This window comes from Salmo trutta, chromosome 22 (assembly GCF_901001165.1).
Source record: "Salmo trutta chromosome 22, fSalTru1.1, whole genome shotgun sequence".
Lineage (NCBI taxonomy): Eukaryota > Metazoa > Chordata > Actinopteri > Salmoniformes > Salmonidae > Salmo > Salmo trutta.
Genome location: NC_042978.1, coordinates 46,187,610 through 46,201,135, shown reverse-complemented (window position 1 = coordinate 46,201,135; position 13,526 = coordinate 46,187,610). Strand labels below are relative to the sequence as shown.

Sequence of the window (13,526 nt, the reverse complement as noted above, 5' to 3'; positions counted from 1 at the left end):
TGCCAAGATGATCCATCCACCTGACAGGTGTGGCATATCAAGAAGCTGATTAAACAGCATGGTCATTACACAGGTGCACCTTGTGCTGGGGACAATAAAAGGCCACTCTAAAATGTGCAGTTTTGTCACAACACAATGCCACAGATTTCTCAAGTTTTGAGGGAGCATGCAATTGGAATGCTGACTGCAGGAATGTCCACCAGAGCTTTTGCCAGAGAATTTAATGTTCAATTCTCTACCATAAGCCTCCTCCAATGTCATTTTAGAGAATTTGGCAGTACGTGCAACCGGCCTCACAACCGCCGACCACATGTATGGTGTCATGTGGGTGAGCGATTTGCTGATGTCAACGTTGTGAACAGAGTGCCCCATGGTGGGGTTATGGTATGGGCAGGCATAAGCTACGGACAACGAACACAATTGCGTTTTATCGATGGCAATTTGAATGCACAGAAATACCGTGACGAAATCCTGAGGCCCATTGTGAGTTTTTTAAGCCATCTGTGATCAACAGATGCATGTCTGTATTCCCAGTCATGTGAAATCCATAGATTAGGGCCTAAAGAATTTATTTAAATTGACTGATTTCTTCATATGAACTGTAACTCAGTAAAATCTTTGACATTGTTATATGATGTGTTTATATTTTTGTTCAGTATGTATGTATATACACACACACACACACACACACACACACACACACACACACAGTTGAAGTCGGAAGTTTACATACACCTTAGCCAAATACATTTAAACTCAGTTTTTCACAATTCCGGACATTTAATCCTAGTAATAATTCCCTCTCTTAAATCAGTTAGGATCACAACTTTATTTTAAGAATGTGAAATGTCATAATAATACTAGAGAGAGTAATTTATTTCAGCTTTTATTTCTTTCATCACATTCCCAGTGAATCAGAAGTTTACATACACTCAATTAGTATTTGGTAGCATTGCCTTTAAATTGTTTAACTTGTGTCAAACGTTCCGGGTAGCCTTCCACAATAAGTTGGGTGAATTTTGGCCCATTGCTCCTGACAGAGCTGGTGTAACTGAGTCAGGTTTGTAGGCCTCCTTGCTCGCACACACCTTTTCAGTTCTGCGCACAAATGTTGTATAGGATTGAGGTCAGGGCTTTGTGATGGTCATTCCAATACCTTGACTTTGTTGTCCTTACGCCATTTTGCCACAGCTTTGGAAGTATGCTTGGGGTCGTTGTCCATTTGCGACCAAGCTTTAACTTCCTGACTGATGTTGCTTCAATATATCCACATAATTTTCGTTCCTCATGATGCCATCTATTTTGTGAAGTGCACCAGTCCCTCCTGCAGCAAAGCACCCCCACAACATGATACTGCCACCCCGTGCTTCACAGTTGGGATGGTGTTCTTCGGCTTGCAAGCCTCCCCCTTTTTCCTCCAAACATAACGATGGTCATTATGGCCAAACAGTTATATTTTTGTTTCATCAGACCAGAGGACATTTCTCCAAAAAGTAACATCTTTGTCCCCATGTGCAGTTGCAAACTGTAGTCTGGCTTTTTTATGGCGGTTTTGGAGCAGTGGCTTCTTCCTTGCTGAGCGACCTTTCAGGTTATGTCGATATAGGACTCATTTTACTGTTGATATAGATACTTTTGTACCTGTTTCCTCCAGCATCTTTACATGGTCCTTTGCTGTTGTTCTGGGATTGATTAGCACTTTTCGCACCAAAGTACGTTCATCTCTAGGAGACAGAACGCGTCTCCTTCCTGAGCGGTATGATGGCTGCATGGTCCCATGGTGTTTATACTTGCGTACTATTGTTTGTACAGATGAACGTGGTACCTTCAGGCGTTTGGAAATTGCTCCCAAGGACGAACCAGACTTGTGGAGGTCTACCATTTTTTTCTGAGGTCTTGGCTGATTTCTTTTGATTTTCCCATGATGTCAAGCAAAGAGGCACTGAGTTTGAAGATAGGCCTTGAAATACATCCACAGGTACACCTCCAATTGACTCAAATTATGTCAATTAGCCTATGAGAAGCTTCTAAAGCCATGACATAATTTTCTGGAATTTTCCAAACTGTTTAAAGGCACAGTAAACTTCTGACCCACTGGAATTGTGATACAGTGAAATAATCTGTCTGTAAACAATTGTTGGAAAAATTACTTGTGTCATGCACAAGGTAGATGTCCTAACCGACTTGCCAAAACTATAGTTTGTTAACAAGAAATTTGTGGAGTGGTTGAAAAACGAGTTATAATGACTCCAACCTAAGTGTATGTAAACTTCCGACTTCAAGTGTGTGTGTGTGTGTGTGTGTAATATATATATATATACACACACACACACACTCTTCAAAGAAGCCACCCTTTGCCTTGATGACAGCTTTGCACACTCTCGGCATTCTCTCAACCAGCTTCATGAGGTAGTCATCTGGAATGCATTTCAATTAACAGGTGTGCCTTGTTAATTTGTGGAATTTCTTTCCTTCTTATTGCGTTTGAGCCAATCAGTTGTGTTGTGACAAGGTAGGGGTGGTATACAGAAGATAGCCCTATTTGGTAAAAGACCAAGTCTATATTATGGCAAGAACAGTTCAAATAAGCAAAGATAAACAACAGTCCATCATTACTTTAAGACATGGTCAGTCAATCTGGAAAATTTCAAGGACTTTGACAGTTTCTTCAAGTGCAGTCGCAAAAACCGTCAAGCGCTATGATGAAACTGGCTCTCATGAGGACCGCCACAGGAAAGGAAGACCCAGAGTTACCTCTGCTGCAGAGGATAAGTTCATTAGAGTTACCAGCCTCAGATTGCAGCCAAAATAAATGCTTCACAGAGTTCAAGTAACAGACACATCTCAACATCAACTGTTCAGAGGTGACTGCGTGAATCAGGCCTTCATGGTCGAATTGCTGCAAAGAAACCACGACTAAAGGACACAAATAAGAAGAGACTTGCTTGGGCCAAGAAACACGAGCAATGGACATTAGACCGGTGCAAATCGGTCGTTTGGTCTGATGAGTCCAAATTTGAGATTTTTTTTGGTTCCAACCGCCGTGTCTTTGTGAGAAGCAGAGTAGGTGAACGGATGATCTCGGCATGTGTGGTTCCCACCGCATGGAGGAGGTGGTGTGATGGTGCTTTGCTGGTGACACTGTCAGTGATTTATTTAGAATTCAAGCCATACTTAACCAGCATGGCTACCACAGCATTTTGCAGCGATACACCATCCCATCTGGTTTGCGCTTAGTGGGTCTATCATTTGTTTTTCAACAGGACAATGACCCCAAACACGCCTCCATGCTGTGTAAGTGCTATTTGACCAAGGAGAGGGATGGAGTGCTGCATCGGATGACCTGGCCTCCACAATCACCCGACCTCAACCCAATTGAGATGGTTTGGGATGAGTTGGACCGCAGAGTGAAGGAAAAGCAGTCAACAAGTGCTCAGCATATGTGGGAACTCCTTCAAGACTGTTGGAAAAGCATTCCTCATGAAACTGGTTGAGAGAATGCCAAGAGTGTGCAAAGCTGTCATCAAGGCAAAGGGTGGCTACTTTCAAGAATCTCAAATATAAAATATATTTTGATTTGTTTAACACTTTTTTGGTTACTACATGATTTCATAGTTTTGATATCTTCCCTATTATTCTACAATGTAGAAAATAGTCACAAAAAAAAAGAAAAACTTGAATGAGTAGCTGTCAAAACTTTTCACTGGTACTGTATGTTAATGTTATATATTTGTGTATAATGCTGTTATTTATTGTATGTTTGTATGATCTATTATCTTCTATACTATAGGTGGAGTCATGGAGTCTGGCTGTGGACCAGCAGTACCTGAAGAAATACACCAAGGAGATGGTCAAGAGACAGGACGTTATCTATGGTACATTTCACCGTAAAAATGTTACATTTGTCTTTTTATTTAGGCTTTCATTGTGTTTTATATAGTTACATTTATGTGGTTAAGTTAAAGTAGAGAAATGGAGAAACTCATACCATTTTTCTGTTTGTCTGGACTTGCCATTGTTTTATTATTCACCTCCGGTCAATAATGGTGGTCCAGTGGTTGAAAAGCAAATTCCTTTTTAAAGACAAACTAGATGTTGAACCCGTCCGTCCGTCCGTCTCCCGACAGAGCTGATTCAGACAGAGATGCACCACGTGCGGACCCTGAAGATCATGCTGCGTGTGTACATGAGGGAGCTGAAGGAGCACCTCCAGGTGGACGAGCTGTTCCCGCGCCTGGAGAGCCTGCTGGAGCTGCACACAGACTTCCTGTCCCGCCTCAAAGAGCGGCGCCGAGACTCCATGCAGCCCGGCAGCGACAGGAACTACAACATACAAAGACTCGCTGACATCCTCACCACACAGGTACAGACAACACAAACTACACACACGCACACACACACTTTCTGTAACTCTCACTCTCACACAGTGACTGAATTGGCTTGTGTTTTGGTTCACTTTGCAGGTTGAGTGCCACAAATCAGACGTTGTGTCCCAATTACGTTAACGGTGTTCCTCTCTGAATTCCTCTTCCCTTTATAAGACAAAAAGATAATGCACAGTGCCCCACAGAAAGTATTCAGACCCTTTGACTTTTCCTACGTTTTGTTACGTTACAGCATTATTCTATTTTTTTTTTAAATACATACAAATCTTCAATCTGCACACAATACCCCATAATGACAAAGTGAAAACAGGTTTTTAGAAATGTTTGCAAATGTATTAAAAATAAAATACAGAAATACCTTATTTACATAAGTATTCAGACCCTTTGCTATGAGACTCAAAATTGAGCTCAGGTACATCCTGTTTCCATTGATCATCCTTGAGATGTTTCTACAACTTGATTAGAGTCTATCTGTGGTAAATTCAATTGATTGGACATGATTTGGAAAGGCACACACCTGTCTATATAAGGTCCCACAGTTGACAGTGTATGTCAGAGCAAAAACCAAGCCATGAGGTCGAAGGAATTCTCCGTAGAGCTCCGAGACAGGATTCTGTTGAGGCACAGATCTGGGGGAAGGGTATAAAAAAAATTCTGCATCATTGAAGGTCCCCAAGAACACAGTGGCCTCCAACATTCTTAAATGGAAGAAGTTTGGAACCACCAAGACTCGCTTGCTGCCCGGCCAAACTGCGCAATCAGAGGAGAAGGACCTTGGTCAGGGAGGTGACCAAGAACCCGATGGTCACTCTGACAGAGTGCTGAAGTTACACTGTGGAGATCGGAGAACCTTCCGTAAGGACAACCATCTCTGCAGCACTCAACCAATTTTTTAATTTTATTTTACCTTTTATTTAACTAGGCAAGTCAGTTAAGAACAAATTCTTATTTTCAATGACTGCCTAGGAACTGTGGGTTAACTGCCTGTTCAGGGGCAGAACGACAGATTTTTACCTTGTCAGCTCGGGGATTTGAACTTGCAACCTTTCGGTTACTAGTCCAACGCTCTAACCACTAGGCTACCCTGCCGCCCCAATCAGGCCTTTATGGTAGAGTGGCCAGACAGAAGCCACTCCTCTGTAAAAGGCACATGACAGCCTGCTTGGAGTTTGCCAAAAAGCCCGTTAAGGACTATCAGACCAATTTTTTAATTTTTTATAAATGTGCAATTTCTGAAAAACACTATTTGCTTTGTCAATTTGGGGTAATGAGGGGGGAAAAAACAAATACATTTTAGAATAAGGCTGTAACGTAACAAAACGTGGAAAAAGTCAAGGGGTCTGAATACTTTCCAAATGCACTGTATATATTCAAAATAATAATTTATACTATATATTTAAACCATATTTTGCTTTGGTTGAACCTGTCAGAGTGGCTAGGTAGTCAGAGTGGCTAGGTAGTCAGAGCAGACTTTCTACTGTAACGGTACTGAGAGTTGTATCAGCTGAATATGTCTCCTCAGATCTCATCCCTTTCTCCTCTCCAGTTTTCAGGTGAGAGAGGGGACCGGATGAAGGAGAACTATGGTGATTTCTGCAGCCACCACACCGAGGCTGTCAACTACTACAAGGAGCAACTACACAACAACAGGAAGTTCCAGAGCCTCATACGGGTTGGTTGTTACTGGGTCCATTACTGTAGTTGAGATATTGACAAAAAATCCTGGACCCATCTGCTAACTTAAAGGGGCTATCTGCAGTTGAAACTATACAAGCAGTCCCCCCGCCTCCTATTTTGGTCAGAAGCTGAGGGGTGAGCCTGGAGAAGTGTAACCACTCATGAATTCATACACATAGCTATTGATGAAAGGACTGACCATACATGAAATCAACATTTTATGTGTTTTTTTTTAGGTTATACAGTTTGTTTACATTTACAATGTAGTAAAACAAGCTTATTTGGGTTTCTGATGGGGTACACCAGTTGTTCTAAGCTCATGAGGCAAGTTATATTCTTCAAGAGTCAATGAGTATATCATTAAGTCCATTAATGTATGCAACAACTGCGAATTGGCTTTTTTTTTTTAAGAGGATGTGAAACATTCATGACAGTGGGTTATTTATGAACATAAGGTTTTTTTCACATCCAGCCGTTGTGGCCTCCTGTGTGTAACCAGAAACATTTGGTGATTGCACTAAATGGTCCATGACCAGTGTATAATGCATGTCCCTTTTTTTTTCCTTCCAGAAAGTCAATAATTTGTCCGTTGTGAGAAGATTAGGAGTGACTGAATGTATTCTCCTGGTGACACAACGCGTCACCAAGTACCCTGTGCTGGTGGAACGCATTGTGCAGAATACAGAAGGTACAGACATCGGTAGACAGAAGATTTATGTACTTGGTCCTCTCCCGTCTGATAACTCTTGAGATTTAGGCCCAACTTTCTGTTAGACTAATGGAATAGAAAGAACAACATGATATCTCTCTTAACTAATCAATCAAAACGTATTTTATAAAGCCCTTTTTTACATCAGCAGTCGTCACAAAGTGCCTTACGGATACCCAGCCTAAAACCCCCAAGAGCTAAGAGAAATAACATTTCTCTGTAACATTCTGTCTGTCTGAAGCCAGTCTGGGTCTTTTCTCCCTCCAGTGGGTACGGAGGAACACGAGGAGTTGACCAGGTCTCTGGGTCTGATTAAAGACTGCATCGTGCAGGTGGATGCCCTGGTCAACCTGCATGAGAAGGCCTCGCGCCTCCGAGACATCGCCCACAAGATGGAGCCCAAGTCCCTCGGCAAGATCAAAGATGGCCGTGTGTTCCACAGAGAGGACCTGGCTCAGGGTCGACGCAGGCTACTGCACGAGGGGACGGCCAACCACAAGGCCGCCTCCGGCAGACTCAAAGGTAACAGGATGACCCTCGGGTCAGGGTTGGGGTCAATTTCATTTAAACTCCAGTCAATTCAGGAAGTGCACAGAAATTCCAATTATCTTCAATGTTTTTTAATTGGGAAAATTTGGAATTTGTTTTACTTTCTGAATTGACTGTAATTTAAATGAAATTGACCCCAACCCTGCCTCCAATAATCTGAAATGATCTTCTATTTTCTCTTCTGTCTGTGTTGATCTCACACAGGTCTAAACATGTAACTCCCGTTCCATTTCAGATGTTCTGGCTGTGCTGCTGTCAGACGTGCTATTGTTACTCCAAGAGAAGGACCAGAGATATGTCTTCTCCACAGTGGTGAGTCGTGAATTCTTATGTCAGTTAATTCCGACTAAGCTTTGTTATCCACTCTGGAACGACTGACAAATCTGTCATACAACTCTCAACAGAAAGTTAGACACAGCGTCTTCTGTTTATCTGTCTAGAACAGGGCTCTCCAACCTTGTTCCTTGAGAACTACTCATCCTGGTGTAAACCTACAGGAGGATAGCTCTCCAGGAACAGGGTTGGAGAACCCTGGTGTAAATCTACAAGAGGGTAGCTCTCCAGGAACAGGGTTGGAGAGCCTTGGTGTAAATCTACAGGAGTGTAGCTCTCCAGGAACAGGGTTGGAGTGCCCAGGTGTAAACCTACTGGAGGGTAGCTCTCTAGGAACAGGCTTGGAGAGCCTTGGTGTAAACCTACAGGAGGGTAGCTCTCCAGGAACAGGGTTGGAGAGCCCTCATCTAGAACTATGAAAAGTTCCTCCATTTTGCTTTCTGGTGTTATTCTCTTTCAATGTGACTTGTAGCTGCCTTGACTCTCCCCACTCCCCAGGACAACAAGCCCTCAGTGATCTCCCTCCAGAAGTTGATAGTGAGGGAGGTGGCCCACGAGGAGAAGGCCATGTTCCTGATCTGCGCCTCCTCCAATGAGCCGGAGATGTACGAGATACACACCGCCTCCAAGGAGGAGCGCAACTCCTGGATGACACACATCCGGCAGGCCGTGGAGAGGTGTACACACACACACACACACACACACACACACACACACACACACACACACACACACACACCAGAGCATGTTAGTAGAGTTGAGTGGTTGGAAAGGCTCCTCTCCACGCTCACAGAAAAATTAAAAATAAATGCCTCAATTCTCTCCATTCATTTAAAATTACAGTTTGACCAACACCCATCTATTTTTGTTACTACCTGGACCTACTATTTGGATTTTGAAATATTCAAACCAAACCATATGGATTGGAATGAAAAGTATTTGAATAAACATGAAAAGGTGACTGTAAGAAGCGCTCATCATTTTAAATAGGCTACATGTCATATTAAACAGCATATAAACACTGTAAATAGGATTCGTGTCATATTAAACAGCATATAAACACTCTGAATAGGCTACATGTCATATTAAACAGCATATAAACACTGTAAATAGGATTCATGTCATATTAAACAGCATATAAACACTCTGAATAGGCTACATGTCATATTAAACAGCATATAAACACTGTAAATAGGATTCATGTCATATTAAACAGCATATAAACACTCTGAATAGGCTACATGTCATATTAAACAGCATATAAACACTGTAAATAGGATTCATGTCATATTAAACAGCATATAAACACTCTGAATAGGCTACATGTCATATTAAACAGCATATAAACACTGTAAATAGGATTCATGTCATATTAAACAGCATATAAACACTGTAAATAGGCTACATGTCATATTAAACAGCATATAAACACTGAATAGGCTACATGTCATATTCAACAGCATATAAACACTCTGAATAGGCTACATGTCTTATTAAACAGCATATAAACACTCTGAATAGGCTACATGTCATATTAAACAGCATATAAACACTCTGAATAGGCTACATGTCATATTAAACAGCATATAAACACTCTGAATAAGGTCAGGAGACAGACAGGGAGCCTAAGAAAGAAAATGAATTATTTAGGCAATATTATTTAAATTGTTTTCAAGGCTATAGCCTACAAAGAAATACATTGTGAAGCATTTGCGACAATAGGCTGGAAGGGTCATAAAGTACTCAGCATTTAAATAGCATTTTGTTGTATTAAATCATTATAGTCTATAAATTGTGCATATAGGCTTTGACTTACTTAGAAGTAAATACAAATTAAACAAAAAATTATTTAGTGCCTTTCAATTCATTTCTAGAAACGCGGGTTTGGGTAGCTTGTGGCTTCAGGCTCATGCGATGGTTCTGGAGTGCAGGCCAGCAGGGGAGAATATCCCCTCTAACTTTCAGAGGCACTGGGGATGATAAACACCGTTTTGGCCAGGCTGGGAAGAGATGCAGAGTTGTTGTTTTTTGTTTCTATAGGTAGACCTAAAGGTTTTTAGGCAAAATAACCCAATCAAAACGGGAAGCTCCTTGAACATGGGAATATGCCAGGCCTATAGGCCAACATCAATTATGGCCTATTACCTAGATCAGGGCTGCCCAATCCTCTTCCTGGAGATCTACCGTCCTGTAGGTTTTCACTCCAACCCTCTTCCTGGAGATCTACCGTCCTGTAGGTTTTCAGTCCAACCCTCTTCCTGGAGATCTACCGTCCTGTAGGTTTTCAGTCCAATCCTCTTCTGGAGATCTACCGTCCTGTAGGTTTTCAGTCCAACCCTCTTCCTGGAGATCTACCGTCCTGTAGGTTTTCAGTCCAATCCTCTTCTGGAGATCTACCGTTCTGTAGGTTTTCAGTCCAACCCTCTTCCTGGAGATCTGCTGTCCTGTAGGTTTTCATTCCAAGCCTAATTTATCATATCTGATCCAGCTAGTTCAGGTTTTGTTGAGCAGCTAATAAGTAGAACCAGGTGTGTTAAATTAGGGTTGGACTGAAAACCCACAGGGACGGTAGATCTCCAGGAAGAGGGTTGGACTGAAAACCCACAGGATGGTAGATCTCCAGGAAGAGGGTTGGACTGAAAACCCACAGGATGGTAGATCTCCAGGAAGAGGGTTGGACTGAAAACCCACAGGATGGTAGATCTCCATTAAGAGGGTTGGACTGAAAACCCACAGGACGGTAGATCTCCAGGAAGAGGGTTGGACTGCCCTGATATAGATAATGGAACCAAAAATGAACGAACCGTTAAATGTATGCGGGGGGAAACTGTAATGGGAAACTGTACAGTCGTGGCCAAAAGTTTTGAGAATGACACAAATATGAATTTACACAAAGTTTGCTGCTTCAGTGTCTTCAGATATTTTTGTCAGATGTTACTATGGAATACTGAAGTATAATTACAAGCATTTCAAAAGTATCAAAGGTTTTTTATTGACAATTACATGAAGTTGATGCAAAGAGTCAATATTTGCAGTGTTGACCCTTTTTTTTCAAGACCTCTGCAATCTGCCCTGCCATGCTGTCAATTAACTTCTGGGCCACATCCTGACTGATGGCAGCCCATTCTTGCATAATCAATGCTTGGAGTTTATCAGAATTTGTGGGTTTTTGTTTGTCTACCTGCCTCTTGAGGATTGACCACATGTTCTCAATGGGAGTAAGGTCTAAGGAATTTCCTGGCCATGGACCCAAAATATCAATGTTTTGTTCCCCGAGACACTTAGTTATCACTTTTGCCTTATGGCAAGGTGCTCCATCATGCTGGAAAATGCATTGTTCGTCACCAAACTGTTCCTGGATGGTTGGGAGAAGTTGCTCTCGGAGGATGTGTTGGTACCATTCTTTATTCATGGCTGTGTTCTTAGGCAAAATTGTGAGTGAGCCCCACTCCCTTGCCTGAGAAGCAACCCCACACATGAATGGTCTCAGGATGCTTTACTATTGGCATGACACAGGACTGATGGTAGCGCTCACCTTGTCTTCTCCGGACAGGATTTTTTCCGGATGCCCCAAACAATCGGAAAGGGGATTCATCAGAGAAAATGTCTTTACACCAGTCCTCAGCAGTCCAATCCCTGTACCTTTTGCAGAATATCAGTCTGTCCCTGATGTTTTTCCTGGAGAGAAGTGGCTGCTTTGCTGCCCTTCTTGACACAAGGCCATCCTCCAAAAGTCTTCGCTTCACTGTACGTGCAGATGCACTCACACCTGCTTGCTGCCATTCCTGAGCAAGCTCTGTACTGGTGGTGCCCCGATCCCGCAGCTGAATCAACTTTAGGAGACGGTCCTGGCGCTTGCTGGACTTTCTTGGGCGCCCTGAAGCCTTCTTCACAACAATTGAACCGCTCTTCTTGAAGTTCTTGATGATCTGATAAATGGTTGATTAAGGTGCAATCTTACTGGCAGCAATATCCTTGCCTGTGAAGCCTTTTTTGTGCAAAGCAATGATGACGGCACGTGTTTCCTAGTAGGTAACCATGGTGTACAGAGGAAGGAACAATAAATTCCAAGCACCACCCTCCTTTTGAAGCTTCTAGTCTGTTATTCGAACTCGATCAGCATGACAGAGTGATCTCCAGCCTTGTCCTCGTCAACACTCGCACCTGTGTTAACAAGAGAATCACTGACAGGATATCAGCTGGTCCTTTTGTGGCAGGGCTGAAATGCGGTGGAAATGTTTTTTGGGGATTCAGTTAATTTGCATGGCAAAGAGGGACTTTGCAATTTATTGCAATTCATCTGATCACTCTTCATAACATTCTGGAATATATGCAAATTGCCATCATACAAACTGAGGCAGCAGACTTTGTGAAAATTAATATTTGTGTCATTCACAAAACTTTTGGCAACGACTGTAAAGTCGCAGCAGAAGAAGAGACCAAAAAGACGAGAGGAAGCGGACATAAACACTTTTATTTTCAGTTTTTTTTGTAAACATGATTCTTGCAATAAAGGCATCTGGAATATCGTGCTAAAACATGAATTAAAATTAATTCTATATATCGGCCAGCCCTATCTCCTTCCTCGTCCAGGCTTTCTCTCCACTGAGCTGAGCCAAACCAAGCTATACTGAGCTGGACTGGTTACGCAGCCACCACATTTTATTGGAACCGTGCGGAAAATAACTCATCAGAGTCGGCACAGTTTGGTTTGGGTCGGCACAGGTGAAAAGGTAGTCCTGCCCGTCTATACTCCTCTCGGGCCATGCACCTCCTCTCGGGCCATGCACCTCCTCTCGGGCCATGCACCTCCTCTCGGGCCATGCACCTCCTCTCGGGCCATGCACCTCCTCTCGGGCCATGCACCTCCTCTCGGGCCATGCACCTCCTCTCGGCCAATGCACCTCCTCTCGGGCCATGCACCTCCTCTCGGGCCATGCACCTCCTCTCGGGCCATGCACCTCCTCTCGGGCCATGCACCTCCTCTCGGGCCATGCACCTCGTTTACAGGTGTTGATGCAGCACTGAGGACCCATTTGTGTATGCTGCGTTTCACTCCAGCGCCCGTATCCACAAAGCCCCTCAAAGTAAGAGTGCGGATCTCGGATCTGTCGATTTTATCTTATTTATTAAGATCGTAAAATCAACTGATCCTAGATCAGCACTCAAACTCTGAAATGCTTCGTGGGTACGTGCCCCAGCTCATTAAAACACATTTCTCTGCCTGCCCTGCCGTTTTAATGTCGACATTTCCTTCTCATTTTTCATTTTCATGATGTCTTGTACATGGTCAGACTCTGTACATGGTCACAGCAACTCTGGCAAGACGAACTCGTCTTGTGTGAGGGACTTATCTTTTCTAATTAATGAAGGTCTGGGTCTTCCACTCCCAGCACCAGCGTACAGCCTGTGAGAGACAGTGTGGCGCCGTGCTTAACAACCGTCTTTCACTTCAGCTGAACATATTGTAAAACATCAGGTGGTTTAATACTGCTCTTCAATGGGACTAAGTAGTTACAGAGAGAACCTCGATACACAGTTGGTCCTCAGGACTGGAGTTGAGAAACTCTGCTTTGTCTCTCAACCCAAGGCTTCGAGTCCTAGCTAACTCAACGCTCTCGCTCTCTCGCTAGTTGTCCACACACTGAGGAGAGACTCTTCAGTGAGCAGGAGGAGGCTCGAGCTGCCAGATTCAACGAGTTCCAAGGTAACTTACGACGACAGGACCAATGGCCTCATCTTTGTAATAGTGTCATGTTGATGCTAGACCGCTAGGTGGGGGTCATGTTGATGCTAGACCGCTAGGTGGGGGTCATGTTGATGCTAGACCGCTAGGTGGAGGTCATGTTGATGCTAGACCGCTAGGTGGGGGT

At 43.2% G+C, this 13,526-nt stretch overlaps 1 protein-coding gene across 4 annotated transcripts in view; it reads left to right on the top strand.

Moving 5' to 3' along the window:
• Positions 1 to 13,526, top strand: part of arhgef18b (rho/rac guanine nucleotide exchange factor (GEF) 18b) — an 83,493-nt gene that overhangs the window by 41,258 nt on the left and 28,709 nt on the right. For all 4 annotated transcript variants that reach the window (XM_029708180.1, XM_029708181.1, XM_029708182.1 and 1 more), the window contains exons 15-22: positions 3,791 to 3,875; positions 4,128 to 4,363; positions 5,932 to 6,057; positions 6,633 to 6,750; positions 7,039 to 7,293; positions 7,556 to 7,632; positions 8,152 to 8,330; positions 13,287 to 13,360. In XM_029708180.1, coding sequence (XP_029564040.1) covers positions 3,791 to 3,875; positions 4,128 to 4,363; positions 5,932 to 6,057; positions 6,633 to 6,750; positions 7,039 to 7,293; positions 7,556 to 7,632; positions 8,152 to 8,330; positions 13,287 to 13,360 — 1,150 coding nt within the window. The remainder of the gene's footprint in view (positions 1 to 3,790; positions 3,876 to 4,127; positions 4,364 to 5,931; positions 6,058 to 6,632; positions 6,751 to 7,038; positions 7,294 to 7,555; positions 7,633 to 8,151; positions 8,331 to 13,286; positions 13,361 to 13,526) is intronic.